This window comes from Mycteria americana, chromosome Z (assembly GCF_035582795.1).
Source record: "Mycteria americana isolate JAX WOST 10 ecotype Jacksonville Zoo and Gardens chromosome Z, USCA_MyAme_1.0, whole genome shotgun sequence".
In the NCBI taxonomy this organism is placed as follows: Eukaryota; Metazoa; Chordata; class Aves; order Ciconiiformes; family Ciconiidae; genus Mycteria; species Mycteria americana.
The window spans coordinates 6620378-6643812 of NC_134396.1; the positions used below are offsets into that span (position 1 = coordinate 6620378).

General features: G+C 40.9%; 1 protein-coding gene across 1 annotated transcript in view; it reads left to right on the plus strand.

Annotated features, from left to right (window-relative positions):
* SLC1A3 (solute carrier family 1 member 3) overlaps window positions 1-7331 on the plus strand; it is a 74582-nt gene extending 67251 nt beyond the window's left edge. Inside the window, exons 8-10 of the mRNA XM_075488544.1 lie at window positions 3911-4105; window positions 5556-5690; window positions 6952-7331. Coding sequence (XP_075344659.1) covers window positions 3911-4105; window positions 5556-5690; window positions 6952-7156 — 535 coding nt within the window. The 3' untranslated portion in view covers window positions 7157-7331. The remainder of the gene's footprint in view (window positions 1-3910; window positions 4106-5555; window positions 5691-6951) is intronic.
* The last annotated feature ends 16104 nt before the right edge of the window (window positions 7332-23435 follow it).

Here is a 23435-nt window from a genome sequence, read left to right on the forward strand (position 1 = left end):
GGCCGGTCTTCTTCCCTGCCGGCTCGTCTTTCGGCACCTGGGGACAGCCCGCTCTTGTGCCTTTAGGACTTCCTCCTTAAAGAATGCCCAGCCTTCCTGGACTCTTGTGCCCATTAGGGCTACCTCCCAGGGGACTCTCTCGACCAGTCTCCTAAACAGGCCAAAGTCCACCCTCCGCAAGTCGAAGGTGGCAGTTCTGCTGACCCCCCTCACCACTTCTCCACGTATCAAAAACTCTATCATTTCGTGATCGCTCTGCCCAAGACAGCCTCCAACCATCACATGCTCACAAGTCCTTCTCTGTTCGTGAACAAGAGGTCCAGCGGGGCACCTTCCCTAGTTGGCTCGCTCACCAGCTGCGTCAGGAAGTTATCTGCCACACGCTCTAGGAACCTCCTAGGCTGTTTCCTCTCTGCTGTATTGTATTTCCAGCAGACATCCAGCAGGTTGAAGTCCCCCACAAGAACAAGGGCTAGCGATCGTGAGGCTTCTCCCAGCTGCTTATAGAATAGTTCATCTGTCTCCTCATCCTGGTTGGGTGGTCTGTAACAGACTCCCACCACAATATCTGCCTTGTTGGCCTTCCCCCTGATTCTGACCTATAGACACTCCACCCTATCATCACCATCATCGAGCTCTAAACTATCCAGACACTCCCTGATGTACAGGGCTACCCCACCTCTCCTGCCTCGCCTGTCCCTCCTGAAGAGTTTATAGCCATCCATCGCTGCACTCCAGTTGTACGAGTCATCCCACCACGTTTCTGTGATGGCAACCATATCATAGTTTTCCTGATGTACAATGGCTTCCAACCCTTCCTGCTTGTTACCCATGCTGCGTGCATTGGTATAGAGGCACTTCAGCTGGGCTGTCGTCCATGTCTTCTTCATAGGAGAACACCCCTTGTGTGCTTTGAGGTGTTTCACTGGTGATTCCCTTTTGGCTCCTATTGCCTCAGTATCCCCTAGCTCAACTCCTCTTGACTTCGGCTGTGCCCCAGCGTACCCCGCACATCTCGGAGACACAGGCCGAGTGCCCTCGCTGGCACCCGCTCCCTCTAACCATGGCACGTCATCCCTCAGCTTCCCTCAGGCAAGCCTGATATTACCTCCCTCCCCCTTCGAGTCTGGTTTAAAGCTCTGTCGATGAGCCCCGCAAGTTCCTGAGCAAAGATTCTCTTTCCCCTTTGAGAAGGATGAATCCCATCAGACGCCAGCAAACCCGGTGCTGTGTAGGCCATCCCGTTGTCAAAAAAACCAAATCCATGGCGATGACACCAGCCACGGAGCCATGAGTGGATAGACTGGGTGCCTCTGTTCCTTCTTGTGTCGCTGCCCACAACTGGAAGGAGAGAGGAGAAAATAACCTGTGCTCCAGAGTCCCTTACTAGCTGTCCCAAGGCCCTGAAGTCTCTTTTGATCACCCTAGGACTTCGTGTGGCAGCTTCATCACCCCCCACATGGAAGGGCAGTAGGGGGTAATAGTCCGAGGGCAGTACCAGGCTAGGGAGTATCCTCATGACATCCTTCACGCGGGCCCCAGGGAGGCAGCAGACTTCCGTAAGAGGAGGGTCCGTCCGGCATATCGGACCCTCGGTTCCCTTCAGAAGGGAGTCACCCACAACTATAACCCATCTTCTCTTCCTTGTGGAGGTGGTGTTAATACGAGAGGTACGTTCTTCTGACCTGGGCGACACCTCTGGTGTAGATAGACTGTCGTCCCCATCCCCACTGACTGGCCTTCCACCTCCAGGGCCTCATACCTGTTGTGCAGAGGCACCTGGGGGGGTGAGGCGGGCAGGGAGGGCCTTTGCCTGCTGCCACGAGCGTGGACTCACCTCCATTCACTCTCCTCCTTTGAACCGCTGCCTTCAGCCCGGTGGGGGGGGGATACAGGATCCCCTTGATCGTGGTTTTTTACTGGTGGCTGCTGCTGCTCCTGTTCCTGTCTCAGGGGGACAGAGCATGGCACCACCAGTCGATCTCTTTCTCAGCCTCCCCGATGCTCCTTAACCTTTCTACCTCCTCCCGTAGCTCTGCCACCATGCAGAGCAAATCATCCACCTGGTCACACCTCACACAGCTGTCCGCACGGCTGCCATGCATATTAATGGGTAGAGAGGGACAATGACTAACCACATTTGACATTTTGATGTCAATCCGTGCAAATTTGTGGAATGCCTAAAAGGGAATTCGATTAATAATGATTTGTAAAAGAAGATAAAGATTGTAAACGAAAATAAAACTAATGCCAGTCAACATAGTTTAAGAGAAAATAAAATGAAACTACAACTTTGGTGGGTAACAGTAATAGTGTTAAAAGGATACGTTCCAGCTTCTGTATGACATTCCCCTTGGTGCTGCTCAAGATTCTGAGTAAGAACCTAGATTGATGCAAGACAGCATACTGTACTGTGACTTGATTTAAAAGCTATTTAAAATTCAACTGTAAGTTGACTGTCATCAAAGACATTTTCTAGCATGATCTTCCACAGCCCTACTTTACTTTACATTTTATCAGCATTTTATTTTATCAATATTGATAAAGTTTTCAAAGACATGAAAGTCTGCTAAGTAGTTAGCAATGAAGAGGTCACTAAGACAGAGTAATCTGAATTGCTGGGTCTTGAAAAACCTCTTTACTTTGATGCGATCAGATGTAGAGATACATCTTTAAGAACAAAGAGGCAGCTCTTATACGATGGCCACCTTATCCTTCCTTCCGAGGCAGTGTCTCTGAAAAGGAACTTGGTGTCATGTGAGCTGAATGGGCACTCCTGTAGCATATTAAGCCAAGATGTTCAATTGGGTTGGTCTTTAAATAAAGTTATCATTTGTATCATAGTTGGATGTAGCAGCAGGGGAACAAGATTAAGTGGTGCACGGGCCCTGGCTTGGACAGAGTCAACTTTCTTCATAGCAGCTGGTATGGTGCTGTGTTTTAGATTTGTGACCAAAACAACACTGATCACACACCGCTGTTCTAGATATTGCTGAACAGTATTTGCACAGCATCAAGGCCTTCTCTGTTTCTCACTCTGCCACCACAGTGAGCGGATTGAGGGGTGCGGAATAGGTTGGGAGGACACACAACCAGGCAGATGACCTGAACTAACCAAAGAGATATTCCATGCCATATAACATCATGCTCAGCAATAAAAAGGGAAAAGAGGGGATTTTAGGCAGGCTAGCCATCTTTTATTTGGGAACTGGCTGGGCATTAGTCCACCTGTGGGAGGTGGTGAGTGATTGCCTTTGCATCACTTGTTTTGTTTTGTTTTCTTTCTCTCTTCTTCCACTTATCCTTTACTTATTAAACTTTTTTTTTTTTAATCTCAACCCCTGTGTTTTCTTGCTTTTCCTGTTCCTTTCCTCTTTGCCTGCCCCACTCAGAGTGTGGGGGCGAGTAAGCGAGTAGCTGTGTGGTGCTTAGCTGCCTACTGGTATTAACCCACAAGTGGTAAAGTAACGTAATCATCCATCAAAAGGCCATTTCCAGGGGAGCCAGCAGATAAATAAGAGAAAACATGCTGTTTACTGAAGGCTTGAATAGCTCAATTTGTATAACTTCAGGAAAACAATGCTTAGGGATGATTCAATCATAACTCCATGACATAAAAAATGAGAAGTGGGAATCGTGACAAAATACTGAAGTTAGACACATTCAGACTAGAGACTACATAGACAGTGACAGTAATTAACCATTGGAAAAACTTTCAAAAAGCATTAGGAGAACCTCCATCATTGGAAGTGTTTAAATTCAGCCTGTGCATTTTCTAAATAAATATTCTGGTAGATCATATAAAAATTAAGACAGTTAGAACAATCTATCTTGTCATCACAATGCACGACACTTTTCACTCCCTCTTTGTAGAATTTACGTCATATATTACCTTCTCTTTTTGTTTCAGTTCTGCAACACTACCTGTTACATTTAAGTGTCTAGAAGAAATAAATGGAGTGGACAAACGAGTTACAAGATTTGTACTCCCAGTTGGTGCTACAATTAACATGGATGGAACTGCTTTATATGAGGCTTTGGCTGCAATTTTCATTGCACAGGTTAACAACTTTGATCTGAACTTTGGGCAGATTATCACAATCAGGTACAGAAGCCATTATTACCTACATCTAATAAAAGCACCTTTGTGATGACTCCTTCTTGCTGTTATATGTGGGATTAAACAAAAGCGTCTAGAGCTAAAAACAAGAACTGCTACAGTAGCTGACTAACTGTAATGATTTACATCTTCTGCACAGAAGAGGCCCCCAGCACATATTCTCCATTAGGTAAACCTTTAAAAAACTGTAACATGACACACCTATCACTGCACTTAGTAGAGTCAACAAGAACAGTTTTTAATGACTTTTAAATTTTCTTTCTTAAGAACTCATGCAGCTGTTGGGAGCTATAGACTTACAATCAGTACCAGGCTGTTTATAATGCATGTACAAAGCAGTAGCATAAAAGCATCACAGTGCTAATGCTAGGAGAGGTAGTGTTTTCCTAGTCCTGATGGTCTCAGGATACAAGTAGAGCAAGCTATGCAAGGAGCAGTAATACCTTCTGCTACACCAGTTGATAGAAGTGGAGAAGATAGGTGTGTTTTCAAGCACACAAGCCTTCCTGTTTGAAATAGAACAGCAAACAACCCACTAAGCAGCACTCAGTGATAACTGATCTGCATTAATTTAATTATGTTACTCATACAGCTTAAGAGAAAAGGGTGACGGGTACATGTGCAGAAGAAAGAAATGTCAGCAAGGGGAGAGAGGGACACTGTAGGACAGAGACATATGTATTTATCACTCAGGAACACTGAAAGTTCAGATACAGTGAACTGGGAATGTAGAAGACTTTCAAGCAGAAGTGCTTCTCTCCATAAAAACCACCAGCTTAATTCAATATTCGTCAACAGAAGGCAAAACTCTGCCTTCACGCTCTGAGGCAATAGTTCCACATTCATTAGTACTAGAGCTGCTCCCTGCCAAATCACCTGACAAAACAAATTCTTCCTAAACTAGGTGTGAACAAGCATATTTCTATCAAGTTACTAGACTGTATGATTCAGGGTTTCTGGCAGCTTTCTGCTTTCTGATGGCAGAATGCCAGCTGCTGGAGGTAAGATACTCCACCTGGCATGAAGTTACAGTGAGACGGACAGAGAATAAAAGTTCTCGCGTTAGATCTGCCAGGACAAAATTACCTCCTCAGCTTTTCTTTTAACATGTTTGAGCTTGTGGAGTGAGTTTGCTCAATGGGTGGGGACATGTAGCTATAGTGGTTTTGTCTGGCCCTTAGCATCTAGTAGGGGATTTACCACCTAACAAAATCATGTTTTGAGCGTTCTGGATAAAGGTTTAGTGTAAACATTTTGGATTAAGATCCACACTCTCCTGCAGCTATGCAGTGTTCAGATAAGGGACTGGGCTCATCTTTTTATTTACTACTGAGCAAATGCCTTCTTGCTTCATATCTGTTTTCAGTGTTTGCCAGATGATAAGGAGAGCTTATTATGGAAATCAATTAATTGCTCTTGCCATCTCTTTGCACAGCATCACAGCTACAGCTGCCAGTATTGGGGCTGCAGGTATTCCTCAAGCTGGACTGGTCACGATGGTCATTGTGCTTACATCAGTAGGTTTGCCTACAGATGATATCACTCTTATCATTGCAGTGGACTGGTTCTTGTAAGTATTTTTATGGAGTCACTAAGGACTTAGACCATATTTAGAAGTGCAATAGCCAGGGACATTCTGGCAATACTGCAATCAGTGGTGTACTTCTTTTGCTGTGGAAGGCAGCTGGAAAAAAGTGTTAAAAAGAATCACAATTTCTTGTGATTAATGTATTTTCTTAGAGCAGATGGTGAGGGGTGTTACTTAATGATGGTTCCTCTTGCATGCAAAAGGGTTACTTAGAAACCTGGTTCCTTAGGGTACTAAGAAAACTTTCAGACACACTGTAATTAAATTAGCAAAGAATTGCTTTAGTCTTCTATATTTTGTAGGATGGCAATGAAAACCTTTCCATCAATCAGGCTCAGAGCTGGTTCAGATCTGACCGAGTTCATTGCAGCCCTGCTGACTATCTAATCCAGAAAAAGTTCATATGTCTACCCCATGGACACAGAAATGAAAAACAATTGTGTAACTCTCTTATGCAGCCGCCACAATGTATTGCCCCTTGGTTTTTCCATTCCCCTGTCTGCAGAAGACTAACTTGTGTAGAAATCCCGTAGGCCCAGGAACTAAATCAAAGGCAGAAGGTTTCCTCCAACCTCTATTTCACCTAACACCTACTAGTTATAGTTTCCAGAGGCTTTTACCCTTCAGTCTTCTCAAGTGATCCCTGCAAGAAGTTGCCCGTGTTTTTATCAGAACATAATGTCTTCAAAGGATTATCTAACCACATGCCCACAGCCTTATGTAGGTGGACACTCATTGAGCAACAGTGCCAGTCACTCCTTGTCAAACTGCCTCCTACATCTGGGCAGAATCCTCTAAGAGGGTTGAATTGTAGTTTAATTTGAATTATTTCAGCAAAATTCCACCCTAAATTACTGACTATAATTTATGGTCAGGAGGGAAATGAATTTAACAAGGTAGATTCTCATTGGCTTACATGTTCAGAGGTTATAAACCCCAACCACCAGAGTATAGAAATGCCTCTGAGAAGCATCTGCCATATGCTCCCTTTGTCGTCCTCATCACGTAGCTGTTCCTTGCTGTGAAGTTGCCAAGAGTATTAACGCATGTTGTGACTCCGAATCCTAGTATTTTTGTTAATTTCTGTAGAAGAAATCACAGCATTAACAGTTCAGATAAATGAATATACATAAAATAGCTGAATCATCTAGTAGCTATTTATTTAAAGGCCATTTTAACAGCTAGTCTGCATGCTTCCCTGAACAAGTGGTGAAATCAAGGTTAACTTACTATTTCTCCTTAGGGATCGTCTCCGTACCACTACCAATGTCCTGGGAGACTCCATTGGAGCAGGAATTGTTGAACATTTATCACGGCATGAGCTGAAGAACAGGGATGCTGAAATGGGTAATTCTGTGATAGAGGAGAATGAAATGAAGAAACCATACCAACTGATCTCACAAGAAAATGAGAGTGAGAAACCATTAGATAGTGAAACCAAGATGTAGGGTAAAGAAAGCATGAGTCCAACACTACAAGTGTGGAAAACACACACATTTTCCAGCCATTTATATGTTGAATTCACCAAGTTCACTTATTCCTTGTTTTCTCCCTTTATGCTAGCATTGGAAAGAATTAATGAAAATATATTCCAAATTAGGAGTGATCACAGTATATGTTGGCTTCCCAAAATTAACAGGCAACAACACTGGTCCTGCTAGACATGTGCTAACTGAGGATAAAAAAAGAGAGATTGTCAATTAAAGAAAAACAAAAATCAGTGTATATGTTACTCAGTCCTGTGAATCTATTTTTTTTTTTTTTTTTTATGAACTGGAAAGTAAAAAACAGATAACAGAGCCTGAACAAGGTTTTATTTTTTTAAATACCTGTTGCAAAATTCCTAACATCTATAAACACACAATCAGTACTTCTAACTTGATAACTGCATCCAGCTAAGTAAATTAACAGGACTTTTGCTTTTTTATCTGATTTTTTTTCCTAGTGTTATATTGTTGTTCAAATACTAGCAGGACAATAAAAATAAGGACACTAATTGAAAGGATAAAAAGGGGGAAGATATATAAATAAAGAAAAAAAATACCCCAAATCAGCACTTTTATCAGCTGAGTTGAAATATTTCTGAGAAAGTTATTTTCTCTAGACACAGGTTTTGCATTGGCCTCAGCTGATCTTGACAAAAACATAGCCTAGCCAGCTCCCACTGACTTGCAGACATTTATGTATGTATGTATGTACCTCCAATCTGGATTTGCACCCTTAATTTCAACATCACAACCCAGTTGAACAATCTATGTGTGCAAGTGTTTGTAGGAGCAAGGCCCTAGGCTGGGACAGAAAATGTGTCTTCATCTCTGGAAAAAAAAACATAGCATGCTCTGGGTACGCCAGTTATCTACTTAATAAGCAATAATAAGAATAGAAGGCAGTGCCAGCCTTCTGCAGAAGGCGCAGAAGGGTGTGATGCTCAGATAGTAAAGGGACTGGATTCTAAATCTGAATCCCTGAGACCAACAGGAGGTTTTCTGATTGGAACCCTCCGAAATGCTTGGTCATCCCACTGATAAGTTATAGAGCTATTAGCTGGATTTACGTTTTTCCATCTGGAGAAGAAGGCTCCCTATCTCAATGTGAAATTTCAAAATCCTTGTGTGTTTATCAGTAGCATCTCAAAAAGAAAAAATAACCCCTTAGAAAATAAAACTAATGGGTGCTTTTTTACTTTTTACTAGGAAAAATATATAAATTGCAAAATAGTAAATACTATAATAAATGTTGAAATTTTAATTAAAAAGGATTTTAAAGCACAATGTTGTAGGTTTCTTTCAGTGAATAGATAAGGAAAGAATGAAAAAAGGGAGACAAGGCACTTGTAATCCTATGGCTTTTTTTGTTCATTTCAAGATTATTCCCTGATGAAGCCCTTGCCTAGAAATATAAATTATGTGTTTTTTCCTTTTTGCCTTGTATTATTACAGAGGTTAAACTGGAGAGTTTTATAATGCAGTTACAGTTGCGGGAATGAAAAAATATTAATCAACAGGCACAATAGTGTTGAGTGATCTTTTTTATTAAAAAGTTCAGTTGCTTTCTTTCTCCCTCCCCCTACCAAAAAATTCTGATGATGGAAATGAAGGATTCCCTTGCAATGTCCCAGTTGCCACTCAAAAAACATTCAATATGTTGCTTCTGTCACTAAAACAGCATAAATAAGGTGTACAAGTAACTGTAGTGAAAATGTCAGCATGCTGGTTGAAGGCAAATCTTTTCCCAGGCAAGACTGGTTTTTTTAGGACTGAAAACTCCTTCCCATCTTCTCGAGTTGAGTAACCCAGACAACACAAGCAGGAACTCTCCAGTGAATGAAGTGAGCAGGGTTTAATACAGAGTATTGAGCAGCCAAACCAACAAAGCTCTAAATGAATCCCTGAGTGAAAGAAAACAAGTATGGGGTTTTTTTTTTTGCTAAGAGAATGCAAATCTAGGATACAGAGAGGCATTTTCTGATATGTAATTAGAGATATTTTTATATAGATACTGTATTCAGAATGTGTGTATAAACATTAACTGTAGAATTTATGGCATAACCATTTAATTTTTTGTTAAGATTTTGTTTGGAAATACATTGCAAAGACAATGTAAATGGCTGTCTTTCTATGACATCAGCTGAGAAAAATGAATTGTGTCACAAAGAATGTGATCTTTTTTTATACTAACTTTGTTTCTTATGGAAATCAGGTATTATAGAAAGATTCCCTTCCCCATCCCTCATTGGTTCTGCATTGGTATGGACCCAGAGTGGATTGAGAAACATTACTTTGTAGATGTATTTTCAATAAAAATAGTTTTACATTACTGCTTTTTTGTGATTTAGAATTTCTTTCAAAGGCTCTGTAATAGAAGCTTCACACAAACTCAGAGCCAACAAACTCATAATATGGGATTCAGAAATTCCAGGCCATTTTATACAGCAAGGCTTTGATATAGCAGGGCTTCCTTACTTCAAATACCTGCTTACAATTTCACCATCAAAAATAAGTAAGTAAAGGGGGAAGAGGGAGAAACATTATAAATTAAAAGAACCAATGTCCATCCTACTTAAGTTCATTCAAATTCAAGTATAAATTCATATAGATATCTGCAAAATACTAAAAAAAATAAGTATTTACATTTTCATTGATTCAGCTGCTGCAAAGCTGCCAGTTCATTTGGATGTATAATTAGATGGTCCAAAACCCCCATTGACTGAGGTATTACAGTGTTGTAGCACTGCAGCCATCCTAGACAATTCACTGTTTTTCTCACAGAAGTGGTTTGTGATGGTGTCAGGGTTCATTCGGCAACAAATTCAGCTAGCAGTTATCACCTAATGAAAGTGAATGTCTTGTCAGAAGGACTGGGAAGGTTTAAAAGGCATAAGCTGAATCACTTCCATCTGTAAAGTTGTGTTGGTTAGAGCAGATGGAGGCAGCAGGGAGAAGTCCTGCCTTCCTGAACATACACCAACAAACACTGGACAATGACCTCTATGAATTTGTCTGTGGTATTTTGAGTGAAAACAATACATAATGCAACCAGTTTTGTAAAAAAAAATTCAGAGAAGACATGGTGTTCTAAAGTGCATGAGCATAACTTTTCCCACTTTTTTTCTAGTTATCTACACATTCATTCACTTAATCTGTGTAAGTATCTTTGTGTTTCTAGAATTACTATCATGACAGGAAGAGCTAAAGAAAGAGGGTTAGTGTATCAGTTGGAGATATTACTGGCACAGTGACCTTGCTTACTCTTCTGTGCCCCCATGCAGAATGAAGATCTCTGGTATTCCATAATTTTTCAGCAGTGTTTTCATTTGGAAGTTGGGGTACAAAACAGCCATGCCATTCTTAGGCAAGAATTTATGTTTCTGTAACAGTGTGTGGTCAGTATAAAGCAAAGTGATCATGCATGTGGAAAATCAACTACTGGCACAGGAAAGTATTTCTGTCTTCCCTCTGAAGGACTGAATTTGTACAAGTGACATTTGTGTTCCAATGCAGGCACAACTGATAAGAAATCTAGGGCATTTTTTTTTCTACTAACCCTGTAAAACGTACTTGGTTTAATAAAGTTACAATGTAAATGGTACTGAAGACTATATCTTGCTTCTAGTGTGATCAACAGTGTGCTAGTTGTGCTAGTTGTGATCAACAGCGTGTGATCAACTTGCTTCTAGTGTGATAAACCATTTCCCAGAACAAGATAAAAAATCTGAGGTTAACTGATAGATCACTCCCTGTCTGGATTTCTGTGTCATCTTTTTAAAGAGATTGACTTACCCTGGAAGCATGGCATAAGATGGAGAAAGACTCTTGGAAGATGGAGAAAGACTTGTACACCTCCATGCCAGACTAAAACCCCAGACTTGCAACATCAGCGAGGCAGCAAGATTCCTTCTGATAACAGAGCGAGCTGTAGTCAAATGATATAATCCTACATGGTGAGCCCTTTCCTTTCCCCTCTTCCCCCACTTGGCTATTTGGATGTCTCTAAGGTACCCAGAAGTATCTAAAATTCCAAAATTTTAGTACAGGAGCACTTGCATCTCTAACCGAAGTTTTTCTTTAACATGCCTCATTACACAACTAGGGCTGCACGAATAATTGATTTTTCACTTCAGTGAGGGAAGTGAAAAACTGGGGAGAATAATTCTTCCAGGGCATCATGAATCAATTTTTTTATTGCTTAAAAAAAAGAACAGTCTGTTTCAGGTATAATGAAATGTTTCATTCTCCACTTCTTGAAACATCCTATCTCACTTCTGGATCACTTTTACTCTATTTTAAATTAAATAAACTCAGCTGTAAAATGAACTGTAACTCAGAAATAAAACATTGGACAATTTTGGTAGGAAAATGTCAAAATGAAATATTTTGACTTTTCCTTAATATATCTTCACTTTAAAGCCAATTGTATTTACAGAAGTTGGCACAGCTTCACAAGTATTTGCCTCAAAACTGCATTTTTCAGCAGTATATTTTTATATTAATGCTTTTTCTTTGCTCTTTACAACTTCCTTTCTCCAGACATTGCACATTTTTCTGCTTTTCCTGATTGCTTAGATTTTTTTCTTCATTGTACTACTGGCTTTTTAAGAGCTTTTTAAAACCCTTGATATTTGATAAAAATTATAAAACACAACTATTTCCTGGTATTTTTCCAATATTGTTACTATTACCCTTGCTCCTAAACTTGTGTTCATTTCCTGCATCATGGTTTTTTTCAATGCCTCGAGAAGTTTCCCATTTTTTGCAGTACCATATTCCTCTCTACATCTATCCCACTTTCTCTCTTGGCTTTACTCTTCATTTTTACAGTCTTTCCTCCAAGAACTCCACTGCAGCAGGTCTTTATAAACCCAGATTCAGGTCTCAATAGTATTCTTGGTCTCCTTCATAACCCTAGACACGATAGGGCCTTTCTGCATTTTGGTTCCCAACCAATAAAATGGGGACAGTAGCGTTGCCCTGGAACCAGCGTTGTTTCCAGAGAAATCAAGATTGTGGAGAGCCCATACAACGGAGCTGACACACACACCTGGGTCGTGTCTTCTGCACCATCCAAACCCTGAGGATTTGCCCCTAGTGCATAGTACCTTTGTACTGTTATCTCCTGTGCTGTAGGTACTTAAGGAGTATTTAAGAATTTATACTACCTTCTCTTCAAATCAAAACTTAAGTGAATTTGTTCATCGTAATTGTACATAAAAACAGGCCGTATCCTGCGGTGCTTGCTGGCTCCTTTCACTGGCAAAACTCCCATGAATAGCAATAGGGAGAAGGATAAAATAAAGATGTGACTTGGATATCACGAACAGGGAATAAACTACAGTGCAAATATATTCAGAATAAAATTAGTACTGATGACAGATGGTGACTGTCATTCAGTCTGAGCAGGTGCTACACAAACCTCCCTTCACAGATCTGTTGGTTCACCTTGCTTGTGACCTGCAGTTCCTCTCCTTTTCGAATCCTGCTCCTCTCCCAGGCAGCAACTCCTGGCCATGCCAAATTGCCTGGTGGTTTTGTGATATGCACAAATGGGGACCGGGATGAGACCACCCAACTTGCTTTCATTTACAGGCTAAGCCAGGATCTAAGACTGAGTCTGCAGAAGAAAAAGACTATGGTATTAATCCACTGTGCCACTTAGCCTCCACAGTGCAAAAGAGCTATTCAGATGCTGCCAATGCTTCATTTTTAGATGTACTGTGGCTCTGTAACAATCAGCCTCCTAAAAACTGCAAAATGTTTCCCAGCAATGACAGCCAAAATTTTTCTCATTGCATTATGCTGCCATCGTGTGGCAAATGTTTTTTACAAGTAACATTTTCCCTCCAATTAAAAAAATTAAGTTAAATCCTCTGATAGACGGTTGAGCACAACACTTAACATTTGCTTCAGCTGCAGAATATTATTATTATTACTACTACTATTACTACTACTATTACTATTACTATTACTATTACTATTACTATTACTATTACTATTACTATTATTATTACTATTACTATTACTATTATTATCCAATTTATTCACATAAATAATATACTCATTCATCTTGTCCTCTGTTCAGCGCAGCCTTAAAGACGTTCAGTTGTGAACACTTTAATTCTTATATTGATTCTTTCATGTGTGTGTTCATTTGTCTGTGCTTTATCTGAGCATCTTTCAGGCAAGATGAAGGTGTCTTGGGGAAAATGTGTGCCACAGTTCCTGAAACATTCTTTCAGATATTGGGGGAATGGTGGTATATGGGCTAATTTGCTAACACTAATTGCCAACACAGTGGAGTTTCACACAGTTATTAATCTCTCTTCCAGTCTCAATTGTTTCTCTTTGAAGGGGTTTTCTCTTGGTAATCTGATGTCCCCCAAGGTACTGCGAAAATGCTAGATTTCCACACTTGGAATCTATACCTGCCAAACCTTGTCCCTGTTGATGCACGCAGACAGTACATTGATGTAATACATGTTGAAGGGACTTCAGAGTCAGGCCAAATGTTACTTTCTACAGGAACTCTTGATTAACACCTAACTGAACAAGTGTCATCCAGCTGTCAGCTGTGGCCAAAGAGCATTTGGTATACCTGATGAAGAGAAGAACATACAAAACTTTTTAAGTTTCCTTTCTCCTAAGACAGAGTCTGGCCCAGGCCAGTTCCCCAACTCAACTGCTCTAACCAGCCGACGAGTCACAGAGTCCCTCAGAGTACAAATAAAGCATGAGCACTGCACTTTTCTTCCTTGTGTTTCCTCCTGGTGGGCGCATGATTTGCCTCAAAATCTCTGAACTGCTTCAGAATTCAGATGAGTCAGGTGAGATCTTCCAGGGCCACATCCACCAGCTACGCAGCTTCCTTCTGCTTGCATGAAGCAAATGATATGCGGCGTCTAGCCAGCGCCTGACCTCTTCCTTTGCAAACCAGCAGTGCTGCCAACTCTTGTAGAACTAAATATTGCATTGCAAATTCCCAGAGTCAGAATTAGGAGAATTTTGCTTACACTGTCTTAAAATACACTTCCAGCCCTCATCACTGCCTAAAAACATGATGTGGCATAAAGGACCAGAAAGCAAAGAAAAAGAGCTACGAATTATTATTTTTAAGTCAGTCTTAAAAGGGTCCAACTCATTATTTTGAACATTTGATGTCTGTAATACTGAATCCTACTAAAATAACATCCCTCAAAAGCTACTCCAGCAAATATTGACCTTCCTGTCAATTAATGTCTTTGTCAAACTGCACAAGGACTTACACAGTTTAGCAACAACCAAACCACCATGAAACTCCACCACTATCAAAAAGTGTATCATCTGCTAAAAATATAGAGAAGAGTTTTAACATTGTGAAAATAATTCCAGGATCAAGGGCAGGACTTTGTTTACTGCCAACGCAAAGCGGCACTTCTATTTCAGAGCCGTAATCAATAAAGTACAGAGTCAAGCTTTGCTTGTTCCTTCTTTCCTTTCAATTCATGACTTTTCACAGTATACTCTAGTCTGGTGGGTAAAGCACTCTCCAGATATAAGCTCAGCTGTGAACACAAGACAGTATTGGAAGGGTAAAAGGGTGCTGGGGGAGACACTGGGAACTACAGAGCAGCAATTCTGACTTCCTGCCGTGGTAAGATAATAGCACAAACCCACTCAGCATATGGACAAACACAGGTGTCGTGGTTTAACCCCAGCCAGCAACTAAGCAGCACACAGCCGCTCGCTCACTCCCCCCTGGTGGGATGGGGGAGAGAATTGGAAGGGTAAAAGTGAGAAAACTCGTGGATTGAGACAGTTTAATAGGGAAGGCAAAAGCCACACACGCAAGCAAAGCAAAGCAAGGAATTCATTCACTACTTCCCATGGGCAGGCAGGTGTTCAGCCATCTCCAGGAAAGCAGGGCTCCATCACACGTAACGGTGACTTGGGAAGACCAACGCCATCACTCTGAATGTCCCCCCTTCCTTCTTCTTTCCCCAGCTTTATATGCTGAGCATGATGCCATGCGGTATGGAATAGCCCTTTGGTCAGCTGGGGTCAGCTGTCCCAGCTGTGTCCCCTCCCAGCTTCTTGTGCACCCCCAGCCTCCTCGCTGGTGGGGTGGGGTGAGGAGCAGAAAAGGCCTTGACTGTGTGCAAGCACTGCTCAGCAGTAACTGAAACAACATCCCTGTATTATCAACACTGATTTCAGCACAAGTCCAAAACATAGCCCCATACTACACTGTTTTCAGCACAAGTCCAAAACATAGCCCCATACTGGCTCCTATGAAGAAAATTAACTCTACCCCAGCCAAAACCAGCACAACAGGGTATTGTGAAGGAGCTGACATAGTTTCTGCAAAGGGAAGACCTGCCTCATGGACCTGCTGGACCTCTGTAAGTGCTCTAGTAAGGAAAATAGTGGGTGCAATATATTTGGATTTTCAAAAAGCCATTGACAATGTCCTACACCAAAGGTTAATACAGAAAGTAAGTTGCCATGGACTGGAGGTAGGTCCTTTATGGATTTAAAGCTTGTTAAAAGATAAGAAACAAATGGTAGGGCTTAACTAACATTTCTCAGGATGAAGAAGTGTCCAAAGTGAGTCCTCCCAGAAATTGGTGCTGGGATTAGTTTTATTGAACTCCTGTATCAATCACCTGGAGAAGGAAGTTTGCAGTGAAATCTCTTTAAGTATGCAGATGACATTATGCTCTTTCAATTAGTTAAATTCCCTGCCAATGGTGCCAAATTCCAGAAGAAGCTCACAAAACTGAATGGGTGAAAGGCTGCCAGGTAAGCTTACCTTTAGACAAATATAATGTAGTGCACCTATGGAAAAAAGTGAGTTCAGCATCACCATGATGCTGAACTCAAAACTGGCAGTTATGAGCCAAGAAAAGGATCTTAGAGTTGTCACTGACAGTTTCCTGAAATCATTGGATCAATGCACTGGCCAAAAAAGGCAGCAAGATGCTGGGTGTCATCATCAAAGATAGCCAGACTGAGAAGAACAGCGGACATAATTTTGCTGCTATGTAAAGGCCTTAGTGCAGCCACACCTTGACAGTCGAAGGCTGTGCATTTCAAGGAGGATGTACAGGAATTAAGAGAGATACAGAGAAATGAGCACAGAAATAAAACAGCTGCCTTATGAGGGGTTACAGAAAGGCTGGGATTCCTTACTTGGAGAGGTCATTTGATGAAGAATAACAAAATCAAGAAGGCAATGGATACGGTAAATGTAGAACAGCTATTAACCATATTCAACACCACTAGACACAGCGGGAACCTGATGACACTACTGGGAGAGTATTTTAAAATGGAGAGTTTAGACTAGTTAAAAGAGAGTACAGCTTTACAAAGTGGATAGTGAACTTTGGAACTTGATTGTCACAGGACGTGCAGGCAGACGGTATCACACTAATGGTATCAATGGTATCAGCAGGTTCAAAAAGTGATTATATACATTCATGAACAGGCCTAAAAGCAGATACCAAAAGGAATAAGGAAGGACAAATCCTCCAGCATCCTTACTACAATGACTTTGGAAGTTAAGGAAGTCACCCACAGAAGTGGCCAGCTCACGTGCTTTCACTAAATAGTGCTTCCACTGCAGGGCAGTGAGAAAATAACTGGGTTTAACGGAACACCTCATGAAGTTCAACAAGGCCAAGTGCAAGGTCCTGCACCTGGATCAAGACAGCCCCCAGTATCAATACAGGCTGGGGGATGAAGGGATTGAGAGCAGCCCTGCCAAGAAGGGCTTGGGGGTACTGGTGGATGAAAAGCTGGACATGAGCCAGCAATGTGCACTCACAGCCCAGAAAGCCAACTGTGTCCTGGGCTGCATCAAAAGCAGCGTGGCCAGCAGGTCGAGGGAGGTGATTCTGCCCCTCTGCTCTGCTCTGGTGAGACCCCACCTGCAGTACTGCGTCCAGCTCTGGAGCCCTCAGCACAGGAAAGACACGGACCTGTTGGAGCGGGTCCAGAGGAGGGCCATGAAAATGATCAGAGCAATGGAGCACCTCTCCTATGAGGACAGGCTGAGAGAGTTGGGGCTGTTCAGCCTGGAGAAGAGAAGGCTGCGGGGAGACCTTATAGCAGCCTTTCAATACCTAAAGGGGGTTTATAAGAAAGATGGGGACAGAGTTTTTAGCAGGGCCTGTAGCAATAGGACAAGGGGTAATGGTTTTAAACTGAGAGAGGGTAGATTCAGACTAGATATAAGGAAGAAATTTTTTACCATGGGGGTGGTGAAACACTGGAACAGGTTGCCCAGAGAGGTGGTAGATGCCCCATCCCTGGAAACATTCCAGGTCAGGTTGGATGGGGCTCTGAGCAACCTGATCCAGTTGAAGATGTCCCTGCTCATTGCAGGGCTGTTGGACTAGATGACCTTTGAAGGTCCCTTCCAACCCAAACTATTTTATGATTCTATGTCCTAGCAGGACATTTCTAATGTGTTTATTTTTTTCCACATGTCCCACAACAGTAGGCATTTGGGCAACACAACATGGCCCGTTCTGTTATCTGCTGATAAGTATCCTATGGCACCAGTAATTCCTTCTGTGGCTTTCCACTTCACTGACTTATGCCTTGAAGTTCTGCATCTTGCATAAGGTAGTCATCCTGGAGCTGCAAATTGATGGTTAGTATCTTTCAGGAAGAACTATTTCCCGTTTTCACACTTGTAATGCTGTGTGTGCTCATGACTATGATCTTCCTTTGCAACATGTCACAAAGTTCCCTTGTTAAACCTTTTACAAAACTGACATGACTTCCTTAGGCACAAGCTTCTCTTCTAGACCTGGAGCAACAAGGCCTGGATCCTAGATCTTCCAGTAGGTACCATTTTGCAGTTTGGGCAATGCATGAAAGGTGAGGTGAAACAGTGAACAAAATGTCACGTCTTCTCATATCCTGTTTTTCTATTACTTAACCAATTTCAGCAAATCCAACCTCCTTTTGGAGCAGACTGGTAAGTGTCAATACAAAGCTGTACAGCTGCGCTCTGTTGTTTTCCAGCCAGTCTGCTCTTGCAGAGAAAGCTCAAAGTCTGAACCACAGAGACTTCAGCTCATCTACATGCATTTTCCTGAAATACTGCTTTTGTTATCCTGATGTTTCTGCCACTTTATGCAATATTGTCTTAAAGAACTTGGGGAATTATCGGGACTGTGAAAATAAAAACTCCAGAAAACAGACTTTTTTCCAGATTCATCCCACTCCTTTGATTGGAGAAAGCAACAATAGATAAAGAAAGACAGCATCTGGGTACATTAATTCATCATCTGTTAATGAAAGTGCTGTCAGGATCAATCACTGACGAGCTCAGTTTAAAATTTCTTTAAGAAAAAGCACATGAATTATAATTAATTCATGTGCTTTGTTAATACAAATTATTATTATTTGAATAAATTAAATTATTATGAATTTGTTAACACAAATTATTATTAAAAATTATCTTGTGCAAATGTGTTATGGATTTTCATCTTTGGTTAGCAAATCTATGAAAGCATTTTATTAAATGCATGTCACTTAGAAAACCCATCATAAGGATATTTAGAAATGGCATACTATGAAGTTGCTAAATTTTCTCTCTCTCCTGCAAGGTACTGAGCATTATAAGTTTTTATTGTGTTGAAAAGCAGTTCTGAAAAAAAGTATGCAGAAGGTTTGTACCATATGGCAAATCAGACTTACGAGTTGATTTTGAACCCTTCTAATGCATTTATTTGGGAGAATTCATGATAGACACAAGTATCATTAGTAGTAAAGTCCTGGGGGCTCCAGATGTAATGTGATGTCTCTATTATAACTAGCGTGCCAAGCGTGAGGGAATATGAGACTCATGATTTCCTCTCCTTAACCGGTCAGGGCTGTAAAGAGTTATAACCCAATCATGGGGTCATCATTCACTGGCCTGATTAGCTTCTTCTGCCAAGATTAAACATTCCTTCAGCTGACATCACAGAATGAAGCACACATTTATAGCAAACTGTAAAGGATAGGAGCTCTGTTCATTTAATTTTTAACTCTTTTCCTCTCTCTCCCTCTTTACTCAGTTTTCCCTCCTGCCTCTTGTTCTCTGGAGCTAGAACTGGCATTTTTTGTACATTTGTGTACATTGCCTGTTAAGCAAGAGGGCTCCTTGAAGTCCCTCTCAGAGACTGCGCAGTGGCCATCTATCCTCATGTCATGACATTGGTTGAGACAAGAAGCAGCACAGAATTTGTTAGCTCCCCCACACTAGAAATTTTGCATCTAAAAGCTGCACTAAATCCGTGAGGTTTAAAGCCCTTTCTGCAGAGTGCTTTTGTCCAGAAGATCCCCTATCCCTACAAGATCTAATTTCAACCTTCGTAAGGGCGGAGCTCACCATACAGAGAAGTGCAGAGAAAGCTTGAGCAATAGACATGACATACAGTCCTGCAGAGAAAGCCAGTCCAAGGACTGTGAGCTTGTTTCCTCCTCCCTTCCTCACATGGATTCATAGGCTTTGCAGTAATTCCTTACACCAGGATGAAATTCACCCCAAATCAGGCAGTGTGAATTCTTCGTTCTGCCTGACATCTAGTGGTCCTAAACAGAAACATTTTCAGCAACTCTGAACGGCTTTTTCCTCAAGTTTCCCATTTGGATAGTACACACTCAGCCTGAACATCATGTGAAACTTTACTGCTTCTGATGGAGGGTCTTTTCTAGTATTTTCCCCTGAAAATTATTTAAATCAGCATTTTGATCTGAATTCTGCTTACCTTTCAAGTGAAGCAAAAAACTTAAATAAAAGTATAGAGATGTCAATCAATATTCAAAAGAATCACCTGCCATGGGTCTTTCCCATGTGCACCAGCATGTTGTGGAAGAATAGCAGCTCTGACCCATGACCAGTAAAATAACTGTACTATGCCACACAATCATCCTGTTTTTTAAAAATAGTCAAAATACAGTTTTTCCAGAATAACCATGTTACCTTTAGACATGGCAATCAGTATAAGTGATACGTGGAAATTCATCTTGGATTTTATGTGCCTTACTTGTCACTCTTCATTATTCTGATTTAGGATTTAATATCTCTTTCAACTACAATTTTCAAAAAGACACCCAAGACCTACTGGTATCAATCACAGTATCAAAGAAGTCTATACCCAGAAAGGATGGATAAAAGCAGAAAATAGTCGTGGGGTTTTTTGGGCTGAATAGTCAATGGGCTGAATAGCAACTCCTCACTGTTCATCTTTGTCCACATAATTTCAAAACCCACAGAACAGCAAAAGGCCATTCCAAGAAAGGCAAGAGAAATTATATTGGAGGAATGGAAAACCTTCCAGCTGAAAGGAGCATAGAAGGAGTAGAACTAGTTGGAGTGCTACTAAAGAAGATATTAAGTGGTCAAGATCTCCATTAAGTGGAAAGATGATGTGCCATTTATGCTCTCTTCTAATGAAGAAGCAAAGTGGCAGTCCATGAAATGAGAAGCTGAAAATTCGCACATTAAAATTATTACTTCAGATTATATTGAGGTGAAGATTTCAGCAGAATCCAGAAGAGTTTCCATGTTTATAAAGACAATGAGAATATCCATACTCACATCAGATAAATTCATATACAAACTTTTAAAAGGGACAGAAATTCTCATGCCTCAGGACACCCACCAGTCTCTGTGTGCTGAGTAGGAGGAAAATCCCCCAGGGGCATGCTAGATCATATGCCTTCCTTAGTAGTTTTGCACTTTCTCTGAAGTTTAGGGTTGCTGCTGTTGCCAAAATCAAATTATCAAATGAAATGAACTGGAGGTCTGATCCAGGATGGAAGTTCTTATGTCCCCAATTACCACAGCAGCATGTGAAAGCAAAAGACATGTATGGTTATTACTGGAGGACGGGAAGGCAAGAAAGCAAGAGCTTACGAGGAAGATGCCCTCGTACCATTAATACCAAATCATACATATCCTGTCATGAATTTACCAAGCTCCATTTTAAAAGCAATTAAGATTTGGGTTTTTACCTCTATCATTATAATTGGGAAGCTGTTTATTAACCTATCCAATGGTTAGGAATTTCCTTTTAATTTCCTATTTTAGAAAATGATTTTATATCTATTTGTTCTATTCCAGATACTTTCTAGCATTTAAGTAGCTCTTCTCACTCCCCATGTTGAGTTACAGTATTCCCTCTCAGCCTTCTTTTGGCTGGACTAAAAGTAAATTTTTTCAAGTCTACTCCTACACATCTCTGCTCCGCTGATTGTACTAGCAGTCCCCTTCTGCACTTCAGCCCTTGCCCTTCTTGCATATAAGCAACCAGAATTGATAATGGTATTTCAGATGAAGTTAGGGATGCACAAAAACTTTAATTCTTCCTAAAAGCTATGAAATACTTCACTGACACATCCCAAGATCTCATTTACTGCTTTACTGCCATCTCATTCTCTCTACATGCAGTCATCCTTTAAACATTTTCAACTAATTATCTCCCAGTTTATAGCAAAAATTCTTGTTATGAGTCCCTAAGTGCAATGACTTTGCACTTTGCACAAATGAATTTCATTGCATTCAATCAGTACTTGACTTCTTTTTATATCAAAGTCATTAATAGAATTATTAAGACTTCTCTTAAGTGAGAAACTTTACTAGTAACCCCCCTGCAATGTTACTCTTCTCTTTTTCTCTTTTAACCAGTGTCTCAAATTCCTGAGCAGTTCTATACAAACCAATCTTCTTCGATTCAGGTAATAATTTTCTTCAAAACATACCAAACACTATGTTGAATAGCAAATAAATGAGATCTAGTAAATTGGTTTTGTCAAGAAAATTAGTTATATGTAGAAAGAAAATGACATGGCAAGTTTGGCTTAATCTACATCTCATGAATCCACACTGTATTTTATCCTGTTTCATTTAGTCCCCACATCTCACTTCCTTCTCATTTTTGCCAAGTCTTTACATTCTACTAAGCTCAGGCTAGACTGGTATCACAGAATGGGGCTTCAGAGAGATCTGTACAGTCTAAGTGCCTGTGCAAAGGCAAGATCAGGTACAATCAACATTATCTTTGACAGACATTTGTCCAATCTGCTCTCAAAAACTAACATGGCTGTGAAAATCTTCAATTAACCACACCCAGTTAGAAGTATCTCCTACTGTTCACTTCAAGCCCTCTCTGCAACAAAGATGATGTTTTTTTCTTGTTCTTTTCCCACCCAGAACAGAAAACTGTCGATCATCTTTTTATAATAGTCTTGCTATGTGGTTAGACTGTGGCTGTTTTGCAGTCTTCTTTCTTGCAGTTTAAACAAACCCTGTTCTCTCAGCCTCTCTTAATAGCATGTTTTACAAACCTTTTACATTTCTTCACGCTCTCTCTGGGACTTTCTCCAGTTTATTTAATAATATTTAAACTATTATATATTCTAACCTATTCATTATAATTTACAGTGTAATTTTCCTGCAATCCTGTAATTCCTGTTTTGAGTATGGATGAAACTTAGTAACCAGTATGGTGAGTATTTGTTGTGCAATACATACACAGGGACACATGTGCCTATACAAATACACACAAGATCCGCCTGAGCCTGGTAAGCAGTGAAGGAAAGGTTTCACTGTGTGTCAGTCAAATAGATGCACCTGCTGCCTATTTGGAGTATTTTATTTTTTCCTCTCCTCTACATATCTGAAGTCCTGATCCTACAGACTTAAAAACCTAAGTCCTTTCAATCACCCTACAGAGCTCATGCCTTCTGGTTTTGATTACTACTTCAAAAGAATTATTATTAACACATACAAATCTACATTTTGTAAACAGTACCTGAGACAGCTAATAGACTCGTTACATCTATGAACAGCACCAGTTTCTACAGTATTCAAAACTATTCAAAGAATATTCAAATGAAATTTCAATCACTGTGTAACTTTCCACTTCTAGTCTTCCTGCAAGAACTCATCACAGGGTAATCCAGCAGTGACTGCCTGCCTGGCCACAAAGTACCCTGCTGCCTCTGGAAGAGACAGATCTTTGTAAATGGCTGCTGCTCTGCCACATTCACTTTGCCAGCAAAAGGGTGCTGCTCTGCCCTTGTCTGATTCTTGGCAGCAGAAGGAAAGTACCTTTCATTACACAGTTGCAGAGGGTGCACCCGCCTTGGAGGCAAGAACTAGCTCTGTAAAAAGCCCTGAGGATGGGGCAGATGGGGACAGTATGGTCTCTTCCTTTGCTTAAAGTTGTACCACTGCATGGAAAAGAATTTAAGA